At 40.1% G+C, this 22,825-nt stretch overlaps 4 protein-coding genes across 4 annotated transcripts; 1 reads left to right on the top strand and 3 right to left on the bottom strand.

Annotated features, from left to right (window-relative positions):
• Window positions 1-398: 398 nt before the first annotated feature.
• Window positions 399-4,474, top strand: LOC137720505 (plastidial pyruvate kinase 2-like). The gene is made up of 12 exons (XM_068459582.1): window positions 399-874; window positions 1,302-1,580; window positions 1,705-1,870; window positions 1,951-2,085; window positions 2,201-2,311; window positions 2,418-2,506; window positions 2,810-2,872; window positions 2,978-3,153; window positions 3,259-3,361; window positions 3,466-3,614; window positions 3,776-3,884; window positions 4,093-4,474. Exons 1-12 carry the CDS (start codon window positions 629-631, stop codon window positions 4,198-4,200), a joined length of 1,734 nt encoding a protein of 577 aa, XP_068315683.1. The 5' UTR covers window positions 399-628; the 3' UTR covers window positions 4,201-4,474.
• Window positions 4,475-4,966: 492 nt separating this feature from the next.
• Window positions 4,967-6,089, bottom strand: LOC137721274 (acidic endochitinase-like). Its single transcript, XM_068460379.1, has one exon. The coding sequence runs from the start codon at window positions 6,077-6,079 to the stop codon at window positions 5,186-5,188; it is 894 nt and encodes a 297-aa protein (XP_068316480.1). The 5' UTR covers window positions 6,080-6,089; the 3' UTR covers window positions 4,967-5,185.
• Window positions 6,090-11,270: 5,181 nt separating this feature from the next.
• Window positions 11,271-12,269, bottom strand: LOC137720094 (acidic endochitinase-like). Its single transcript, XM_068459105.1, has one exon. It carries the CDS (start codon window positions 12,228-12,230, stop codon window positions 11,334-11,336), a length of 897 nt encoding a protein of 298 aa, XP_068315206.1. The 5' UTR covers window positions 12,231-12,269; the 3' UTR covers window positions 11,271-11,333.
• Window positions 12,270-19,070: 6,801 nt separating this feature from the next.
• On the bottom strand, window positions 19,071-20,117 carry LOC137720232 (acidic endochitinase SE2-like). The gene has a single exon (XM_068459272.1). The coding sequence runs from the start codon at window positions 20,075-20,077 to the stop codon at window positions 19,181-19,183; it is 897 nt and encodes a 298-aa protein (XP_068315373.1). The 5' UTR covers window positions 20,078-20,117; the 3' UTR covers window positions 19,071-19,180.
• Window positions 20,118-22,825: the final 2,708 nt, after the last annotated feature.

The following is a 22,825-nucleotide window of genomic DNA, read 5'->3' as shown; positions in this document are numbered from 1 at the left end:
TGAAAATTACATAGATTGATAAATAATTGTGCGCGGATTTAAATTTGTCACGTATTGTTATAAATCTAGACAGAGTTATACAAAATAATTTCTCAAAATAAGAATGTATAGATAACAAATTCACCACATATGACATTTGTGTCCATTAGTGTAAAGTCATGCGAAGAAAAATATATTCCTACATTAGAACGCAGGTAATAGTGAATCGAAATATTATGTGACGGTAAACTTAGCTATGCGAGTTGCTCAACTGGCAAACCAGCCCAGCAGCCCGCATATGCGGAAGCAGCACTGTTTGTCCAGAACAGGCCCAAAGCAGTCTCGTGACCCGCCCGTTCCCCTTTCGAGACAAACTCCGCTTGGAACGAAGGAAGTTGAGCAACTTGTACTTCGCCGCTACTTCCTTCGATACAAACAAAGCCCTTCCAAACTCTGTCTCTCTGTCTCTTTCTCTCTCTCTGTGGCGCCTCAAAACCTCCGCCAAGAGTAGCGGCGACTTCCACAACCTCCCCCACGTCCTTTTAAATCCCTCGGCCAGTCACTTCACCCTCACCATTGTCCACTCAGAACCTCCGCCAAAAACCCGAATCTCTCCCTCTCTCTTCTTTCTCTCTCCTGTCTCTCCTAAATGTCGCAGGTGGTGGCTATGCGGGCGATTCAGAGCTCGATCCTCTCTCCCACCTCTGAATCCGCACACCGCCGCGCCGCCTTCAAGCTGAAGCCATCGACGAGCTTTGCATACAAAGTTATGGCCTTTGAGGAGAAGCAGAGGGGATGGAGCTGGAGACTGTTTGGGAACAGGAGGTCTGAGATCACTGCGAAGCGTCCCCTTCAGACGGAGGTCGCTCCCGTCTCACCCGAAGACTCACCCAAGGTTCGTGCCACTACTCAAATCTTCCTTGTTCTTTGTTTGGACCTTGATGCGTTTGGCAATGCGGTCTAGTGGTATTCCTCCTTAGAGTTATTCCGAGGTCTCAGGTTTGATTCGCTTGGATGGAAAGTTCGATACTTTATTACGGGCTTAGCTGGAATCCCCCACCTTTGCGTAAAAAAGTATAATATGTTTGGTTGCCGAGAAATTGTAGAAAAGAATGAGAAAAAATGAAACTTTTTGTTTTTGGATGTTGAATTGATAGTAGATAGGCTGATTGATAGATGTTTAGGGATGTTTGGAAATGCTTTTATAGAAATCACTTATGCTCATAATCGCTTTTATTACAGTCACTTTGAAATTTTCATTTAAAGTTCCAAGTGCTTTTAGAATGTATGCTTAGATTTGTTTAGTTTGTGTTGCTAATCAGATAGAGGAGCAGTGGAAGGCAATTCAGCAACTTGATGACCCAGCAGTGGGTATGTGGTCCAAGCCTGTTGTCAAACGTAAGACAAAGATTGTTTGCACAATTGGTCCTTCCACCAACACACGCGAAATGATCTGGAAGTTGGCCGAGGCTGGAATGAATGTTGCTCGTATGAATATGTCACATGGAGATCACGCGTCTCATCAGAAAGTTATAGACTTGGTTAAAGAATATAATGAGCAACATAAAGATAATGTCATTGCAATCATGCTTGATACCAAGGCAAGGCTCCCCTTATTGTTTGTTGTTATTCCTTCGATATCAAGTCATTACATTAAATTGCTTATTTTTTACTTTTTGGATTATATATAGGTCATTCCATTGATGACATGTTGTTCTGTATCAGGGTCCTGAGGTTAGGAGCGGTGACTTGCCGCAGCCAATCAATTTGGAAAGTGGGCAGGAATTTACCTTTACAATCAAAAGAGGGGTTGGCACATCAGATTGTGTTAGCGTGAACTATGATGATTTTGTTAACGATGTAGCACCGGGAGACATGCTTCTGGTTGATGGTATGCTAAATTTTACTTTTCTTTCGGTTAAAAATTGAAATTAGGTTTATATGCACCCTGAATCTTGATTTGAACTGTAGGCGGTATGATGTCATTCCTGGTGAAGTCCAAGACAGAAGAATCAGTGAACTGTGAAGTTGTTGATGGAGGAGAGCTTAAGTCTAGGCGACATTTGAATGTGCGAGGGAAAAGTGCAACATTGCCTTCTATCACTGGTTGGATTCCTGAATTGTCGATTAAATATTTCACATTCAATTAAAGATGTTTTCTTTTATTTCTTTATGATCTGTATTCTTAACCAATATGGTTGTCTAAACTTATTTATTGCAGAGAAAGATTGGGAAGATATTAAATTTGGAGTGGACAATAAAGTTGACTTCTATGCTGTTTCATTTGTCAAAGATGCGCAAGTTGTTCATGAATTGAAGAATTATCTGCAAAGTAACTGTCCAAATACTTTTTATCATATATACAGAAAATACATCTGAATACCACACTTTTGTTTAATGCTTTTAAATAATTGTATCTAATATATTTGATATTGCAGGTAACAATGCAGATATACACGTTATCGTAAAAATAGAAAGTGCAGACTCTATCCCGAATTTGCATTCCATTATCACAGCATCCGATGGGGTAATTTCTTGAATCAATGAATGGAAACTTGATACTCAATAAATGCTCGTTCTCCTGGTTATTTGCATCTTAAAAACACATTTGAAATTTATCAATAAGTTTCAGCTATCTCTTCTTTTAAATTTTTAATATAGATAATTTAGGAAATGATATGTTAAACTTTTTTTAGCACGGTTTAATATATTAGTCTTTATGTTTAATATAAAAATAACTCAAACGTCAAACACCAGTGTCTTCTTTTATTATGTAAATAATACGTTTTGAACTTACCTGATATTACTGACACAATTATCTTGATTTTAGGCAATGGTTGCAAGGGGAGATCTTGGTGCGGAGCTCCCTGTTGAAGAAGTTCCACTTTTGCAGGTACTTAACAACTTACACATTGCAATTGAATCCACTTAACAAGATTGATACATTAAGTTGAGTTCATTGAGTACGTTCTGAACTCTCTTTTATTTCAAAATGTAGGAAGAGATTATCCGGATATGCCGTAGCATGGGAAAGGCTGTTATTGTGGCAACAAATATGCTGGAAAGCATGATTGTTCACCCAACACCAACCAGAGCCGAGGTATCCGACATTGCCATTGCTGTTAGGGAGGGTTCTGATGGAATTATGCTTTCTGGAGAAACTGCTCATGGAAAGTAAGTTGTTGTGGCTATTGGAATTATACGGTTGGAACCTGTTTTGGACTGTACTAACATTTAGACCGTAGCATAATGTGATAAAGAGATCTCATATCCATGTAGGTTTCCTTTGAAGGCAGTGAAAGTTATGCACACTGTCGCACTTCGGACTGAGGCGACCATCTTGGGTAGCGCAGTGCCAGCCAATCTTGGTAAAGCTTTCAAGGTTCGGGAACATATACTTATTCATTCAGTTTCAGTACCCAGCTGCCAGCGTCTAGCATCTTATTCATTCAGGTTCAACTGACTCTGAAGTCTTCATTCCTGCAGAACCACATGAGTGAGATGTTTGCTTACCATGCAACCATGATGTCCAATACTCTTGGTACCTCAATCGTCGTCTTTACCAGAACTGGTTTCATGGCTATTCTATTGAGTCATTACCGACCTACTGGGACCATATTTGCCTTTACGAATGAGTGAGTTTTCATGTTACCTCTCACAAAGGCATTATTTGTGATACTGTTACTAAAAAAAAAAAAAACTGGCGTACAGCATGAATATTGTTAAATTTGTAACTGTATCAGTTAAAATTTGCTGTGCAAGTTATTCATGAGCAAGTGCTTTGATTGCAATGCAGTAAGAGCATACAACGGAGATTGGCTTTGTATCAAGGTGTATGTCCCATATACATGGAGTTCACAGAAGACTCTGAAACAAGCTTTAGCAATGCCTTGACTGTGCTGAAGGTGCCTTTTTCCTGCGTATTTCCTAAATTTATGGCGACGTAGAGTAATTTAAATTAAAGTGTCATCCTTGAATCAATCTTGGCAGGATCAATATTTTTGTTTCTTTTAACTTTTTCATAGGATATTTTTGGTTCTGATTTGGACTAACGTAGCTACCTATTCAACCATGCCAGCACTGATGATGTATTTGCCGGTGTTTTGTTTACAGGAGCAAGGACTGGTAAAGGCAGGAGAAGAGGTCGCACTCGTTCAAAGTGGCAGGCAACCTATTTGGCGGCTTCAGTCCACTCACAACATTCAAGTGCGCAAAGTTTAGGTGCAACGGAGATGGAAAGGCCGCCCTCGTAACATAGACTTCTTCATCTACAGTACCATAGTTTCAAATGATAGCTTTTGTGTTGTACTTCCAGCAGAATTGTCGTGATAGTTTCTTGCATAGGTTGATTTTTCTTCTATTGCATTTTGTGATCCTATACGCTTCTTTTTTGTATTCCGATTTTCCCCCTTTTAATTAATTGTGGTGTATGTTTTAGAACAGTAAGTTGTTAAAGCATAAATTTGGCAGTTGGAATGAAACGTCTAGCTTTTTACTCAAACTGTCTAAATTTTTTTAATAGTTTGATTGAGGAAACAGGACGACCTTCTAACATCCGCCGTTACCGTTTGTCGCGTGGCCGTTGAACACTGGCCAGGGTGTATCACATCGGCGGGACCGGTGTGGGACTAAGATTGAGGTAGTCTCGTGCTTTTGTGGAAGATGTTCTTTAAATAGCGTGATTCTACATATGTTTGAAATAAAATGTCAAAATTTTCATCGAAATATTCGAAAAATCAAGGACCTGCATCTTATATCAGCAAGATATAATGAGTATCGACAATAATTATTGATGCACTACGTAAATTTTGTCATAATTCATTGCAGATTTGAAATTTTTGAAATTTTTTTCCTCTAATTTCAACTAAATCAGAATGAGTTGATATACACACTTTATAATTTTCATCAAAAACAACTAATATTGATATTTTTCATAAATTTGCATAAATTTACGTATCGATATTATCATATGTACTAATATTTTAATCAGAGTCTACAGATGGTTTGGGCTTGAACTGGTCTCTACGGACTGAGGCAAATTTTTTTGTTTATTAACCAAGTTCGAAAGTGAAACAAAAATAGTTGACAAGGACTTCATAAACGAGCTATTGGAAGCCTTATGTTTTATGCGTCTAGATTGCATTATTGGTTACTTATTTAGCAGCATATATTTAGTGTTGACAAGCAAGCTAGGCATAGAACTTAATTAGATGTTGTCCAAAATGGATGCACTATAACCGTTGTCATACTGCCTGCTCCAGAGCATAACTCCTCCGTACTTGGGCGAATTCTTAATCGTTGGAAGAACTTGTGACTTGAGAGCATCAGCAGGAATAAATCCACCGCTCGGAGCGGCCTCAGGAGCTGCCGGTAAACCCAAGAACACCTTGCTGGCCGGAACCGAGGCCCATTGTTTCCACCTGCTCAAAAGAGCGTCGGCATTACCGTCTGCATACTGGCATTGGGGGTTGTTGTAGAACTGAACCCAAACGTAGTCAAATAAGCCGGTTTGGATTGCGCCGTCTAGGTGAGCATCCGGGATTGGACATTGTGGAGCTGCGGCTAAATAGACCGTTTTTGCCTGTCCGTTGTGTCCGTTGAGTGACCTGGCGAGCTCATCATAGAACTGCCCACCACCTATAACAATGGCGAAATCAACGCCGTCCAAAACAGCGTCCCCAAGCGGGCGCGAAGCGGACTGACCACCTAGGAAGTTGTTCCAGATGTAATCAGCAACTTGCCTTGCATCATCAGCTGAAGTGAGATTGTAACTTCCGACAGCCCCTCCAATCGAGAGGAGGACTTTTATGTTTTGGGATTGGCAAGCTCTGATGTCGACGCTCAGCCCCGTGCAAGTACTACTGCTGGGGTCGCAGTGGCCGGCGAGGTTTAGGACAGGGGCTTGGTTGTTTCCGAAAGTCGTGAGGAAAGCTATGTTAACAAACTGGTAGTTGCCCGAGTTGCAAGCATCTACTAGGGTTCCTTCGTTGCCGTTTTGGCCCCAATACGTTGCGATTCCGGCGGCTTGACAGGACTTGCATGAAGAAATGAGGATCAAGAGGGACAGCGTCAGGGCTAGGGTTTGTGTTTTGGTTGCCATTTTTGTATGTGTTGTTTTGGTTGTTGCTCAAAGTGCTTGGGAGGGTATATGTATTTATAGGTGCAGGGCACTTGTCGGTGAAGGTTTAGGGGAAGAGAAGTATGACAGACGTGTCCTTGCAGGTACAAAATGGGTGCCAGTCTTCTGCTTGGATCCGCGTCAACCAAGTTAGGGCCCGTTTAGTCCAAGTTTCACTTGACAACTTAGAAATTTGTCAATTAAGTTAGGTCGTGTTGCACATTCTTTTTTCAAAAACCACTCATAAGCGTTTTTAATATTTTTCGTAAGAATGCAAGTGCTTTTAGAAAAAACACTTGAGGTGCTTAAACCATCTTCAACTCTTGGGTTAAAAATCAAATTTTTTAGCCTAGAAATAGTTTTTCTGCTTCAACCCTTCTGATCTAAATTTTTAGCCCGAAATTATTAAATAATGAACTTAGGCTAATTTTTTTCTTAAATTTACTTTTTTTTTTAAAAAAAAATATGTAGACTAACATAAATTAATTTTATGAACATTTTAATCTAAAAATATTTAAATTCTGATAAATATTGAAAAATCACTAAACCTCTTTATTGAACTTTTCATTGAACTTTTAGCCCGTCCCTCCCGCCGCCATTGCAGTTTTCATGGAACTTTTCAATGATTTTATCCCACAAAACCTTTTTCTTTTGATTCGCGCCAACTGCACCATCTTGGCTAACAGAAACTCATGCCAAGCATAAAGCAACATCTTCCTCACATGTCCAATTACAACCTCTAATATGCCCTCTTGCCATGTTGAACAAGTTGGAAATGGAAAGAAATGGTAGAAAGAAAAATTGGAAGAATTGTAGGAAAAAAATTGAGTTTTGTGTGGATGTTTGAACAAATACATAGGTATTTATAGAATTTTTTGGTGAATTTTGAGTTAAATAATTTTTCTTTATAATTATTTTAGCCGTTGGATTTAAATTTGGGCTGTTAGATTTGATTATATTCGATTTCAGCTGTTGGATTCAATGTATTTTAAAATTACATTTTTTTTTAAACAAAATTTGAATTTGGACTGTTGGATCAACCAACGGTCCAAAAAGCATAGTCATTGAATGATAAAAAGAGTCGTTGGGCTCATAACAGTGCCCGACACAGGCCCTGACAGCGGGTCCCACCCTATCGGACGCTGAAGGGCTTAGCTCACGTGGGGCGAGTTTGGCGCGTGATCAGGCTGAGACTAGGCTCAGAAAGAGAGAGACCACGCGTTTATAGGCTATTTCTTGGGGGGTATTTGGCCTTGGTTTGGCATTTTGCTTTTAGCCCAAATATTTGGGTTAGGTTGGGTTTTTGTGGGGGGTGGGGGGGGGGGGGGGGGGTGGGAATAAGTGGGGAAATTTGGCAAATAGTCCAAGGTTGGGTGTGGTCTTAGCGTGTGCTTTTTTCAAAAGCACTTTTAAGTATTTTTTTCAACCTAAAAACACTTGTTTTAAAGACACTTCTAACAGACACATAATGGAAAATTACTTCCAGAGAGATATAGCATGCTATTTGAGAGATTCCAAAACTAAAAGCTAAATAGTTATTAAGCGTCACCTTAACCGCTTAATTAGGTGAAATAAAATATCAAATTTAACAACACAATCTGATTAACGTCATAGCTATATGTATAGTCAGTAGATGATAATCATGAAACAATACGTGGAGAATCAACACAGCCGTATCATGGCCAAAATTTGTCTGTGTGCCAGAAACATGGTCCAGTACATTAAAAGTGTCATAATAGAATTGGTTGGAAATTCATTCAGCTACAACTGACTCTGAAGTCTTTATTTCTGCAGAACCACATAGTGAGATGTTTGCTTACCATGCAACCATGATTTCCAATACACTCTTGATGCCTCAGTCGTTGTCTTTACCAAAACGGGTTTTATGGCTATTCTATTGAGCCATAACCGACCTACCGGGACCATATTTGCCTTCACGAATGAGTGAGTTTTCAATTTACCTGTCACAAAGGCATTTAGTTAAAACTTGTAACTGTATCAGTCAAAATATGCTGTGCAAGTTCTATTCATTAGCAAGTACTTTGATTGCCACGCAGTAAGAGCATACAACGGAGATTGGCTTTGTATAAAGGCGTATGTCCAATATACATGGAGTTCACAGAAGATTCTGAAACAAGCTTTAGCAATGCCTTGACTGTGCTGAAGGTGACGTTTTGCTGCATATTTCCTAAATTTATGGCGACGTAGAGTAATTTAAATTAAAGTGCCATCCTTGAATAAATCTTGGCAGGATCCATAGTTTCGTTTCTTTTAACTTTTTCATAGGACATTTTTGGTTCTGATTTGGACGAACATATAGCTATGCTATTCAATCATGCCAGCACTGAAGGTGCATTTTCTGGTGTTTTGTTTACAGGAGCAAGGATTGGTAAAGGCAGGAGAAGTCGCACTCGTTCAAAGTGGCAGGCAGCCCATTTGGCAGCTCCAATCCACTCACAACATTCAAATGCGAAAAGTTTAGGAGCAACGTAGATGGAAAACTCGCCCTCGTAACATAGATTTCCTTCGTCTACACTACGATAGTTTCAAATGATAGCTTTTGTGTTGTACTTCCAGCGGAATGTCGTCATAGTTTCTTGCTTTGGTTGTTTTTACTTCTGTTGCACACTTTTGTGGTCCTATCTGCTTCTTTTTGTATTCCGATTTCCCCCTAATTAGTTTGGGTGTATGTTTTAGAACAGTAAGTTGTTTAAGTATAAATTTGGCAGTTTGAGTGAAATGTCTTAAATTTTTACTCAAACTGTCTAAATTTTTTTAGTAGTTTGATTGAGGAGACAGATTGTCACCTTATAATATCCGCAGCATATACCGTTTGTCGCGTGGCCGTTGAACGTTGACTAGGTTAGGATCAAGATTGAGAGAGTCCGTAATTTTATGAAAGTTATTTTATAGATAGCGTGATTATACAGATCGTAAGCGCTTGAACTGGTCTCGACGGAATGAGGTATTTATTAACTAAGGTCAAAAGTCAAACAAAAATTGTTGATAGGGACTTCATAAACAAAATTAAACAACATTCGTTTGTATAATTATCAAACTGACAATATCTTATTAGAGTGCTATTCACAAATTCTTTTTTATTTTTTGCACACTTCTCTCAATTTTCAGCTGTTAGATCGAATGAATTGAAGAATATCAAATAACAAAAATTAAAAGAGAATATGTGAAAAATAAAATTAAGTGCATAGATAGCACCACTTTATCTTATTAAGATAATGATATCCTATTTATTTGATATAATATTTTAGGGACTAACCAAAACATTGAGTTACAAAAGTCAAACTCTTCCGATGATGGAAGAACTAAATCCACTTTTATCATCACAAAACTTAACATCACACCACCATACTTCGACGACTTCTTTATTATCACCAGTAGAATTTCCGAATTCAGCGAAGCAGCTGGAATATACCCACTTACGGCCGCCTAAGGAGCGGCCGGCAACCCCAAAAATATCTTTCTAATACAATGATGTCACTTGGCGTCTTAACAAGATGGGAGACTTTGAAGGGACTTTATTGGGTACTTCCGAGTACTCGGTACTCGATGCATTTTAACCGTTAAACTTTTGTTTAAAAATATAAAAATCAAAATATAACAATTAAAACATTCAGGGGGTGTTTGTTGCGCCGAACTATCTCGGATTGGATTAGCTTCAAGGACTAAGCTGGACTGGCTTAGACTAGACTAAACTGGACTAACTTAGTGAAGCGTTTGGTGCAGTATTGGACTAAGAAGCTGGATAATAACAAATTCTATTATATTATTTAATATTAAATTATTAATATTTTATTATGATCTTATCTTTTTCTCCATCTTTTCCTACCATTTCCGTCCCACTCTTTTCCTTTTCTCTCATCGTCCCTCCCTCTCCCTCTTTTTTTCCTCTCAGACCTCTCAATTCATGTCTCTTTCTCATTCCTGGTCAAACTCCTTATTAATTCCAGTCTCTATTTCTCTGTCCTCCCTCCCTCTCTAGCTATGCGTTGTTCAAACGGAACCTCGCGGCTCCAATTTTCCCGACGAGTTACAGGTTTCCCGATGTGTTTTCCAGCTAACCCTCGTTAAATTGGATAAAGTTAGCACCGCCAAAAAATTCATCACCATCCCTGGACCGAGATCTTAGCTTTGCATGCTCGAATCTGTCATGGATTTGAAGAAGCCCAAACAGGCCAAGACTTCCAGGCCATTTTCCGGCCACATTCGACCACATTTTGGCCTCGATTTAGGTAAAATCGTAATCTTGTCACTCCCAGCTTCAATTTGGTATATTTTATATGAAAGTTGGTTGTGAAATGGATCTAAAAGAGAGTCGGAAAGTTAATGATTGATGTAGGTGACCAGAGATGACGAGGAGTCTGTCGGGAGTGGTCGTTGAGCATGACAAGGACGAGAAAGAGAAGATAGTCTTAGCTAGTCCCATGGTTATTGAGGGGTCTCGCTAAGACCTCTTAGTGAAGAGTTTTGTCCATGCTAGTCCCCTTTAGTCTCATTAATGTTAGTCCCAGCATGGAACAAACACGGTATTGGACTAATAGCTAGTCCAGTCCAGTCCAGTCCGACTTAGTGAGGGCAAACAAACGCCCCCTCAAAGTACCCGTAGTACCGCTCAAAATTTTTTGAGACATTGAATGCAATACCTCCAAAAAATTAATAGGTTATACAGTAGTACCACTTCAACCGTGACACTTTCATTTAAAGGCTAGTTTTATACTAATATGTGATACTTTCATTCCATATTTGAGAGAGCCTTTGAATAAGTATAAAGCTAGCCCTTACAATATGAGCTAGCTAGCCTCCATACACACAGTGCCGGCCAATCATGTAAAACCATTGACAATGATACAAGACAATTTATTTGGACCTATAATTTCTTTTCATAACTACATCACATCGCCCTTTATGTAAAACTATATTTTATTCAATTTCAAAAATTAGTACATGCAATAACATGTTTTATCGTAAAAAATACGATGAATTCTTCAGTTTATCAGAAATACAGAGTGATACATCACATACCATTATATAAGTGGAGAAAAATTTGTTTTTTAAATGTGCATCTATTTATATAATATGTGTTGTACCACCGAATTTCGAATCTGTAAATATGTCTCCAAAAATACATATGCATGTTTTATTCAAAAGGTAAGAAATGATGCGTCATCATCCCTAACACACTTTATTATAAGTAGCAGCATCCATTGAGGCAGAGAAGTTAATTTATGCTGTCCTTAATGGATGCACTATAACCGTTGTCATACTGCCTGCTCCAAAGCATAACTCCTCCATACTTGGCCGAATTCTTAATAGTTGGAAGAACTTGTGACTTGAGAGCGTCAGCAGGAATAAAACCGCCGCTCGGAGCGGCCTCAGGAGCTGCCGGTAACCCCATGAACACCTGGGTGGCCGGAACCGAGGCCCATTGGTTCCAACTGTTCAAAAGAGCGTCGGCATTACCGTCTGCATACTGGCATTGGCCGTTGTTGTAGAACTGAACCCAAACGTAGTCAAATAAACCGGTTTGGATAGCGCCGTCTAGGTGAGCATCCGGGATCGGACATTGTGGAGCTGCGGCTAAATAGACCGTTTTTGCCTGTCCGTTGTGTCCGTTGAGTGACCTGGCGAGCTCATCATAGAACTGCGCACCACCCGCCTCAATGTCGAAATCAACGCCGTCCAAAACCGCGTCCCCAAGCGGGCGCGAAGCGGACTGACCACCTAAGAAGTTGTTCCAGATGTAATCAGCAACTTGCCTTGCATCATCAGCTGAAGTGAGAGAGTAACTTCCGGAGCCCCCTCCAATCGAGAGGAGGACTTTTATGTTTTGTGATTGGCAGGTTTGGATGTCGGCACTCAGCCCCGTGCAAGTACCACTAGCGGGGTCGCAGTGGCCGGCGAGGTTTAGGACAGGGGTTTGGTTGTTTCCGAAAGTAGTGAGGAAAGCTATGTTAACAAACTGGTAGTTGCCTGAGTTGCAAGCATCTGCCAGGGTTCCTTCGTTGCCATTTTGGCCCCAATAGATCGCAATTCCGGCGGCTTGGGAGGACTTGCATGAAGAAAGGAGGATCAAGAGGGACAGAGTTAGGGCTAGGGTTTGTGTTTTGGATGCCATTTTTGTATGTGTTTTTTTGGGTTGTTGCTCAAAGTGCTTGGGAGGGGACATGTACTTATAGGTGCAGGAGACTTATTGGTTACGGTTTAGGGGAAATAAAGTATGACAGACGTGTTCTGCGGGTAAGAAATGGGTGCCAGTCTTCTGCTTGCAACCGCGTCAATCAAGTTAGGGCCTGTTTACTTAGTCCAAGTTTCACTCGACAACTTAGAACCTTCAATTAAATTTGGTCGTGTTGAAAATGCATTTTTCAAAACCACTTTCACACAAAAGCGCTTATTATATTTTCATAAAAATGCAAGTGGTTTTTTTAAAAAAAAAAAAAAAAGTACACTTAAGGTGCTTGGCATGTGTTTTTTCAGAAAGCATTAAGTGTTTTTTCAACCTAAAAGTACTAAATTTTTTATGATTTCAAAGGTCTTTTAGTTGTTTTAAAGGCACTTCCAACTGATATTTTATGAAAAATTACTTCTAGAGAGAATTATAGCATGCTAATTGAGAGTTTCCGAAACTAAAAAGCCATCAAATTTGACAAAAAAAAAATATGATGAGACAATAAGTGGACAGTCAACACAGCTATATCGTAGCCAAATTTTTTTCAGTGTGCAGGAATACGGTCCGGTACAACAAGTGTTATAATAAAATTGCTTGAATTTTTTTTTTTAAAGTTTCCAACCAATTATATTATTACATTTGATGTACCCTGTGTATCATTGAAAAATCTCTACTTATCATCCCATCACATCACATGAACGTTTTGGAAAGTTCGTAGATAGAAACCAAATGGAATATGCTTTTAACCAAAATTGCTGGCTGCTATATACATCTTGGATTTTAGCTGAGGATGGCCATTGGCCAAGGACTTCGATCTAATCACGGTGCTTTAATTTCGCAGTCGGAAAAAAACTTTCAAATAAAATTTAGGGCACATTTAGGAAGTGCTTTTAAATGATTGAACATTTAAAAAGTGCTTTTAAATGACTGAAAATACTTTTAGAAACATTTTTTCTAAAATCGTTTTCAATCATTTAAAAAATTTTCTTAAACGAGTTTAATTACTCATGTATGGGGCAACATTTAGCGAGTAATGGTTCTCATGAATTGGATTGTGGTGATGTGAAAATGGGTTTGGGTTAGTTTAATTTAGAGTTTAGACTCGCATGTTTACTATCCGGTGTAGGCAAATGGAATGTCAAATTTTTCGGAGAAATTTCAGTAGAATTGCCACTTAGAGCAACATATATTTCAGCAAAGCAGTCGGAATATACCCACTCCTGGACACCTCAGGAGCGGCCGCCAACCACAAAAATATCTTCCCTGTCTAATACAATGATGTCACTTGGCATCGTAACAAGATGGGAGACTTTGGAGGGACTTTATTGGGTACTTCCGAGTACTTAGTAAAGATAAAGATGCCAAGTCATGACAGCTCATATAGTGTAGGATATTATTTCTGTTATAGTTGTAATAATAATTACCTAGATTTGTTATATTTGTTACGGTTGTTAGAGAAAACCTTGTGCATAGCTTCAGCTATATATATGTACTAAGAAACACATTTGTAATTAAGAAAACAAAGTAAATGAGAAGAGGAATATTCAGTAAAACAAGTCTCTTAGTATTCTCTGGTTTCTTCATGGTATCCATCGCCACCGCCTCACGGCACTCTTCGATCCTGATCTCTTCCGCTGAGATTTCTTCTCCAATCTCTGATCTGTTCTTCGTCTTGTAAGTTGTTGCTGGTTGATTGATTCTCTGATCTTGATTTTGTCTTCTTGATCTTGATTTCTGATGGCGCTACCTCCTGACTCCTCTTCTCCGATTCTGCCGAATTCGTCCGCTTCAAACCCTAATTTGTCTCAATCGTACACATCTCTTACTATTCAAGACATTGGTAGCATGGTCCCGATCAAGCTCAATCGTTCGAACTATTTGCCATGGTGTGCTCTTTTTGCCCCAATTCTTCGTTGCTACAAGCTTCTTGGTCTTGTTGATGGATCTGAACCGTGTCCGGCGCCGTTTCTACCAGATCGATCTCTGAATCCTACTTTTGAGAGTTGGTATGAGAAGGATCAGAATCTTCTCATCTGGTTTAATTCCACGCTCTCTGAGGAAGTTGTTCCATTCACGGTTGGTGTTTCTTCATCCAGAGATCTATGGCTCAAACTTGAGCAGCGTTTTGGTGGTGTTTCTGATGCCCATATTCATCAGCTCCATTCTCGTCTTCAGAATCTTCAGAAAGGTTCTCAATCCATGGGTGATTACTTGCAACAGATCAAAGAGATTTCTGATTCTCTTACTGTTGCCGGTGCTTCGGTCTCCGATCGTGATCTTATTGTTGCTACACTGGCTGGTCTTCCTGATGAGTTTGAATCATTCATTGATTCTATCATGCTCCGTATGTCTTCCACTTCTCTTGATGAACTCCATGGGTTATTACTCACCAAGGAACTTTCCATGACTCGCCGGAAGAAACTTGCATCCTCTCCAAGCACTGAACCATTTCATGCTCTCTCGGCTCAAGCTGCACCACCGCTTCTTCCTACACCACCCCAAGCTTTGGCTGCTCAACATTCTCCACTTCATAATTCTTTTCGATACAATTCTAATCGTGGCCGCAACTCTCGTGTTTTTAACAATCGGGGCCACTACAATTCTGGATTCTAATCTGGTTCAACTCGTGGTCATCATTCCAACTCTAGTTCTCGTGGTCCATTCTCCTCTGGTTTTCGTATGCCCTGTCAGATCTGTGGGAACTCCAGTCATGAAGCCATTGACTGTTTTGATCGCATGAATCCAGATATTTCTAGTCGAATTCCTCCAGCAAAGCTTGCTGCAATGTGCGCCCATTACACATCCAAGTCCTCTTCTCCTTCCTGGCTTATTGACTCGGGTGCTACGTCTCACATTACAAATGACATCTCCAACATCTCTTCTCCCCCTCCTTACACTGGTGAAGACAAAGTTTATATTGGTGATGGTAAAGGTCTGTCTATCAATCATATTGGTTCTTTTTTGTTATGTACTCCTAGTTCTTGTTTTAAATTGAACAATGTCCTTCATGTTCCTCAAATGAAGCACAACTTGTTATCTGCCTTTCACTTTGTCAACGATAATTCAGTTTCATTGACCCTTGATTCTGATGGATTTCTTGTCAAGGATCGTTCTACGGGGAAGATGCTTTTGCGGGGACCCGTTAAGGATGGATCCTATCATCTGCAAGGCTCTCCTCTGCCTGGTCTTTCCTCTTCAAGTTCTCACTCTGCTCTGGTCAGTATTAAAGCTCCTGTGAAGATTTGGCATAGTCGATTGGGTCATCCTTCGTCTACTATTTTTCGTAAAGTGATTTCTGGTAATAAGCTTGCCCTAGCTGGTAAATCCTCAGTTGACTTATTCTGTTCGGATTGTGCTATAGCTAAAAATCATAAACTGCCATTTTGTTCTGTTGGTTCCTCTACTTCTCATAGTCTAGCTTTACTTCATTGTGATGTATGGGGACCTGCCCCTGTTTCTTCTGTAAGTGGTTTTCAGTACTATCTTTTGATAGTTGATGATTACACCAGATATAGCTGGTTCTTTCCTTTGAAAAGAAAATCTGAGGTGTATTCTACTTTTGTAACCTTCAAGACTTATGTGGAGAAATCAGTTGGCAATCAAATAAAAGCTATTCGTTCTGACTCAGGGGGTGAATTTACTAGTACTTCTTTTCAGTCTTATCTTGCTTTACATGGGATTTTTCATCAGTTCAGTTGTCCACACACACCTGAACAGAATGGCTGTGTAGAACGTAAGCATCGCCATCTTGTTGAAACAGCTCGGACACTGTTAGTAGCATCTCATGTTCCTCAAGTCTATTGGGTTGAAGCTCTGTCTACTGCTACTTATTTGATCAACCGGTTACCTATTTCTGGTCTTGCACAGTCTCTTTGGGAGTTATTATTTCGAACATTACCTGATTACACTCGGCTCAAGGTTTTTGGGTGTAGCTGTTATCCATGGTTAAAACCTTATGTTCATTCTAAACTTGATGGCAAAAGCAAGCAGTGTGTGTTTCTTGGCTATAGTTTGCAACACAAGGGTTATCGGTGCTTAGATATGGCCACTGCCTGAGTCTATATTTCTCGGCATGTTTTGTTTAATGAACAGTCTTTTCCTTTTGCTCCCAAGCCTGCTACTGCTTCTGTTTCTGTTCCTCTTGTCTCTCCTAATATTGATCTGCAATTTCCTGTTTCTCTCTGATCCTTTTTTCTTCCCAGTTCTCCTTCTATCTCTTCTCCTTTACCTGTTCCTACTTCTCCTGTTTCTCCCTTCCCAACCCCTTTAAGTCCTTCACCATCTTCCTCCTTGTCTCCTTTACCAGTTCCAAATTTTCATCCCATGGTTACTAGGTCTAAAAATGGTATTTTTAAACCCAAAGCCTATACTGCTACCAAACATCCCTTACTCTCCTCTCATGATTATGTCCCCACAACCTATAATCAAGCTTCTAAGTTTGCTGAATGGCGATCTGCTATGCAAGCAGAGTTTAATGCACTACTATCTACTGGTACCTGGGTTTTAGTTCCTTCTTCTTCCTCTCAGAATGTTGTCGGCTGTAAGTGGGTGTTTCGCGTCAAGAAAAAGCCTGATGGCTTTATTGACCGGTATAAAGCCCGGCTTGTTGCCAAGGGTTTTCATCAAAAAGAAGGCCTGGACTATCAAGAAACCTTCAGTCCCGTAGCCAAGCCTGTTACGATTCGGATTTTGTTGACCTTTGCAGTGCAATTCGATTGGTTTTTGCACCAACTTGATATTAGTAATGCATTTCTGCATGGTGACTTACAAGAAGATGTCTTCATGCTTCAGCCCCCTGGTTTCAGTGATTCGAACTTCCCAAATCATGTGTGCAAACTCAAGAAATCTTTGTATGGCCTCAAACAGGCTCCACGTGCATGGTTTGATAAGTTGTTTCAAGCTCTCCAGTCTCTTGGCTTTACTCAGTCTTCCTCTGATGCCTCTCTGTTTGTTCTTAAAGATCCAGTTCTGGTTATTGTCCTTGTTTATGTGGATGATATCTTGGTTAGTGGTCCTGATTCATCTGTGTGCAATCTGTTCATTTAGCAACTGAGTTCTTTGTTCCCTGTCAAGGACTTAGGTCCTTTACATTATTTCTTGGGTCTTGAAGTTCAACGAACCACTGCAGGGCTCTTTCTGCATCAAAGCAAATACTTGCTGGACTTGTTGCAACGGACGAAAATGGAGGGTGCTAAGCCTTGCTCTACACCCATAGGCACTATTAAACTGGATCATAGTGGTATACCATTGGATAATCCTTCTGAGTATCGATCTATTGTGGGTGGCCTTCAGTATTTAACTTGGACTAGGCCTAATATTTCTTTTGCTGTAAATCAAGTATGCCAATTCATGCATGCTCCCACGGATTCTCATATGCAGGCTGCCAAGCGAATCCTTAGATTTCTCAAAGGTACCTCTTCCCATGGTATCTGGTTTCACAAAGGTCCTCTTACTCTTTCTGCTTTTTCTGATGCGGACTGGGCTGGCTGTACCTTTGATCGGCGATCCACGAGTGGATTTTGTGTCTTTTTTGGCTCAAATTTAGTCAGTTGGAGTGCTAAAAAGCAGCCTACAGTAGCTCGTTCTTCTACTGAGGCTGAATACCGGTCTCTCGCTCATACTGCTGCTGAAATAACTTGGGTTTGTAAGCTTTTTCGAGATTTTGGGTTCCTGTCCTCTGTTAAGCCTACTATTTGGTGTGATAATATCTCTGCAATCTCTCTTGCTTCCAATCCAGTCTTTCATGCCCGCACTAAACATGTGGAGATTGATTACCACTATATACGGGAGCTTGTCATTGCCAATCTGATTCAAGTTAAGTATGTTTGCAGTGAGGACCAGATTGCTGATATTCATACTAAATCCTTATCTAAAAATCGGTTTCTATTTCTTCAATCCAAGCTTTCTCTTGGTACTCCTAGTATGTCCAAGCTCAGCTTGAGGGGGTGTAAAGATAAAGATGCCAAGTCATGACAGCTCATATAGTGTAGGATATTATTTCTGTTATAGTTGTAATAATAATTACCTAGATTTGTTATGTTTGTTACAGTTGTTAGAGAAAACCTTGTGCATAGCTTCAGCTATATATATGTACTAAGAAACACATTTGTAATTAAGAAAACAAAGTAAATGAGAAGAGGAATATTCAGTAAAACAAGTCTCTTAGTATTCTCTGGTTTCTTCACTTAGTACTCTATGTATTTCAATAGTTAGATCTTTGTTTGAAAATATAAAAATCAAAATCTAATGCTCAAAATTTTTTGGGACAATATTGGACGTGATCCCTCCAAGAAGTTATTAAGTTATACAGTAGTACCACTTCACCCGTGATACTTTCATTCAAAGGCTAGCTTTATACTATTATGTGATACTTTCATTCCAAATTTGAGAGAGCCTTTGGATAAGTATAAAGCTAGCTAGCCTTTACAATATGAGCTAGTTAGCCTTCATACACACAGTGCCTACCTATCATGTAAAACCATTGACAATGATACCCGACAATTTATTTGGAGAGAGGGTCCTCACTCATATATTTGGACGTATAGCTTCATTTCATAGTAACTACATCACATCACCCTTTATGTACCATAGTTTATTCAATTTAAAAAATTAGTACATGCAATAACATGTTTTATCGTAAAATATACAAGAATTTTTTAGTGTATTAGAAATACGGAATGGTGCACCACATGTTATTATATAAGTAAAGAAAATTTTTATTTTTTTAAATATGCCTCCACTTATATAATGTATTGTACTACCCAAATTCTGAATAAGTAAAAGATCTCTCCCAAAAATACATCTGCATGTTTTATTCAAAAGGTAAGGAATGATGCGTCATCATCCCCAACACACTTTATTATAAGTAGTATCATCTATTGAGGCAGAGAAGTTAATTAGATGCTGTCCTTAATGGATGCACTATAACCGCTGTTAATGTCATACCACCTGTTCCAAAGCATAACTCCTCCATACTTGGCCGATTTCTTAATTGTTGGAAGGACTTGTGACTTGAGAGCATCAGCAGGAATAAATCCGCTGCCCGCGGCATCAGTAGACGCCGGTAACCCCATGAACACCTGGGTGGCTGGAACCGAGGCCCATTGGTTCCAACTGTTCAAAAGAGCGTCGGCATTACCGTCTGCATACTGGCATTGGCCGTTGTTGTAGAACTGAACCCAAACGTAGTCAAATAAACCGGTTTGGATTGCGCTGTCTAGGTGAGCATCCGGGATCGGACATTGTGGAGCTGCGGCTAAATAGACCGTTTTTGCCTGTCCGTTGTGTCCGTTGAGTGACCTGGCGAGCTCATCATAGAACTGCCCACCACCCGCCTCAATGTCGAAATCAACGCCGTCCAAAACCGCGTCCCCAAGCGGGCGCGAAGCTGACTGACCACCTAAGAAGTTGTTCCAGATGTAATCAGCAACTTGCCTTGCATCATCAGCTGAAGTGAGAGAGTAACTTCCGGAGGCCCCTCCAATCGAGAGGAGGACTTTTATGTTTTTTGATTGGCAGGTTTTGATGTCGGCACTCAGCCCCGTGCAAGTACCACTAGCGGGGTCGCAGTGGCCGGCGAGGTTTAAGACAGGGGTTTGGTTGTTTCCGAAAGTAATGAGGAAAGCTATGTTAACAAACTGGTAGTTGCCTGAGTTGCAAGCATCTGCTAAGGTTCCTTCGTTACCGTTTTGGCCCCAATAGATCGCAATTCCGGCGGCTTGGGAGGACTTGCATGAAGAAATGAGGACCAAGAGGGACAGAGTTAGGGCTAGGGTTTGTGTTTTGGATGCCATTTTTATATGTGTTTTTTTGGGTTGTTGCTCAAAGTGCTTGGGTGAGACGTGTACTTATAGGTGTAGGAGACTTATTGGTTAAGGTTTAGGGGAAGAAAAGTATGACGGACGTGTTTTGCAGGTACGAAATGGGTGCCAGTCTTCTTCTTGGGACCTCTTCAGTCAAGTTAGATAAGGCCTGTTTAGTCCAAGTTTCACATAAAACGTCGATTAAGTTAGGTCGGGTTGGAAATTCTTTCTTCACAAACCACTTACACACGTAAGCGCTTCTTATATTTTTCATAAGAATGCAAGTGCTTTTGGAAAAAACACTTGAGGTGTTTCGCGTGTGTTTTTTTTTCAAAAAGCACTTTAAATGTTTTTTCAACCTAAAAATCCATTAAAGCTCCTTTACTTGTTTTAAAAGCACTTTCAAAATAATATTTAAAGAAAAATTACTTCTAGAGAGAATTATAACATGCTAACTGAGAGATCCCGAAATTAGAAACTAGATAGTTATGAAGCGTGGCCTTAACTACTTAATTAGGTGTTTGGACTCAAATTTACATCATCAGCTCGTGCAATCAAGGCCGTGGAATAAGTATAGCTCCACACCGTCAAATAAAAGTGAAGATAATTTTATTATTATTAAAGGTAATATTATGATCTTTTTATCATAATAATTATTTTTTAAGTGTGAGTTATCTTGATATTATCTTGTACAAAATAAGTGGGATGCAAATCACAACCTCAATGTAGAAGCAAGCAGAACAGGCCGAGTTAATTTGGATTTGGTAGCAGTGTACTGCGTGAATTAAAACAGCTCGGCTTGGACTTTTCACGTGGCATAGCATGGATCTGCAAGTTTTGGATAATGATGAATAGAAAACCTAAGTAGGTTAGGTTGATTGACAAGTAGTCAGAAATGAATATTAAATGGTTTGAAATTCATTAAATGGGATCAGGATGTATGGATGAGTGATAGAATTATGACAAGAAAAGAAAGCCTAGCTAGGCTAGGTTTTTAATTACGATGGGACAAGTCAAGGTGGGTTTTATTATCTTTGAATAATCAACCATCTGAAGATAGGCTTTGGCACCTATGTCGCAGATCAGTTATTTTTTACCAGTTTGAGTTTTAGTCGGTTTCTACTTATTATCCAGACCGTGCTAAACAGAAAATATATTCCTATAAATACAGACGCCATGCAGCAGAATGGGGACCTTCAATTCAACATACAATTGTCCTGCACAAAACCTCTCAAACACCTTGAGATTTTTCCTTTTCTTTTTCCGCCGACACACCTTCACTTTGGATAAACAGCACTGTGGAGGCAACCGGCGAACACCTTCAGTTTGGATAAACAGCACTGTTGCCGTAGAATCAGCCGACCGAGGAGCACCTTCAGTTTACTAAACAGCACTGCGTCAAGGCCGACTGGTTACCTATCCAAGTCTCGGCCGAGAAGGGTTTTCGAATCCTTATTGGCAGGGGTCATCTTATCAGCCCTCTCGGCGAAGTAAGGTGTTACGAGTCACAACATTCGACATATTGGACACCGCGTGATTTTATAATCGGATATTCACAAGTGAGTTTTAGAGTTCAACATTCTGACGGCCGAACCACGTTCACCATCAAGACATACATCACCTTTGAATATTTGTGTCCGTATAGTCTGGTGTCGATTCGACGTGCTTATACTCTTACGAATATAATCACGGTGACCGAATCGAGCACCGACGATTTATGAACTTCGTAGAACTAGCAGCCTCGTCTTCAGGCTCTAGAACCCAAAGACCGAGAGTGTTCCTTCCTCGGTCGCAGTCGCAAGATTAAGAAGTCAGCAACGCGCTCAACGCGATCACAACGAATTTTACTCCTCGGTCAAGCTCGGCCGACGAATTGGCACGCCCCGCATTCAATCGAATGACTTAGTTAGCTTATTAGTTATTCGATCTGCGCGCTGCATAGGCTTTGTAATTTTTAGGGTCAACATTTTGGCACGCCCGGTGGGACCCAGTGCTAAAACTACGAAGTTCATATGATATATCAAGATGTCAATCCGGCTCCATATAGCCGATTGCACGAGCTTCTTGAGCAATTGAAAAGAACCAGAGAGGAGAATACACAACGCCTTGAGGAGAATAGAAAATGCCTTGAGGAGGATAAAAAATCATGGGAAGCGGTAAAACTTCTTCGTGGCATGAGAGCCAGGCAAAAATCATTCGCCTACATGTTGGGAATAAAAGCTCCTATTACCCTACAAGAGCAATGGGTAGACGAAGACAGGGCTCGATTTAATGCCTGGCTAGATGAAGAACGTTTTCCTTACGTTTCTGATTACAAATTGTTGATGCACAAAATCGGTGAGGACTTTGGTACAACAGAAAGTGTCAAGTTTGTGACCTTCGCTAGGTTGCTCTGGTCATTAGTGTGGATAAGTATGTAAATGAATAGAGACAGGGAAGCAAATAACACAAGATGTACGTGGTTCACCCAGATTGGCTACGTCCACGGAGTAGAGAAGTTCTCATTAGTTGTGAAGGGTTTACATTAATACATAGGTTCAAGCTCTCTTTTTGTGAGTTCTAGTGAATAGTTTAGTACAAATGACATTAGGGATTATTGTGGGAGAATGATCCCCTTTTATAGAAGAGAGTTTCTAGCTTTGTTCTGACATTGACACGTGTCGTGTTGTGATTGGCCTCTGATATCGACACGTGTCGCTTTGTGATTGGCTTCTGATACTGACATGTGTCGTGTTGTGA

The sequence above is a fragment of the Pyrus communis genome, chromosome 16 (genome assembly GCF_963583255.1).
Source record: "Pyrus communis chromosome 16, drPyrComm1.1, whole genome shotgun sequence".
Taxonomy (NCBI): Eukaryota; Viridiplantae; Streptophyta; class Magnoliopsida; order Rosales; family Rosaceae; genus Pyrus; species Pyrus communis.
The sequence above is the reverse complement of the archived record's forward strand: the minus strand, read 5'-3'. Positions and strand labels throughout refer to the sequence as shown.

What these genes read in the sequence shown, in the direction of transcription:
- LOC137720505 (XM_068459582.1), top strand. Translation starts at nt 629, where the DNA reads ATGTCGCAGGTGGTGGCTATGCGGGCGATTCAGAGCTCGATCCTCTCT. An exon ending in CAATCATGCTTGATACCAAG is followed by an intron (nt 1,581 to 1,704) that starts GCAAGGCTCCCC and finishes GTTCTGTATCAG; the next exon opens with GGTCCTGAGGTTAGGAGCGG. An exon ending in ATGCCTTGACTGTGCTGAAG is followed by an intron (nt 3,885 to 4,092) that starts GTGCCTTTTTCC and finishes TTTTGTTTACAG; the next exon opens with GAGCAAGGACTGGTAAAGGC.
- LOC137720094 (XM_068459105.1), bottom strand. Translation starts at nt 12,230, where the DNA reads ATGGCATCCAAAACACAAACCCTAGCCCTAACTCTGTCCCTCTTGATC.
- LOC137720232 (XM_068459272.1), bottom strand. Translation starts at nt 20,077, where the DNA reads ATGGCATCCAAAACACAAACCCTAGCCCTAACTCTGTCCCTCTTGGTC.
- LOC137721274 (XM_068460379.1), bottom strand. Translation starts at nt 6,079, where the DNA reads ATGGCAACCAAAACACAAACCCTAGCCCTGACGCTGTCCCTCTTGATC.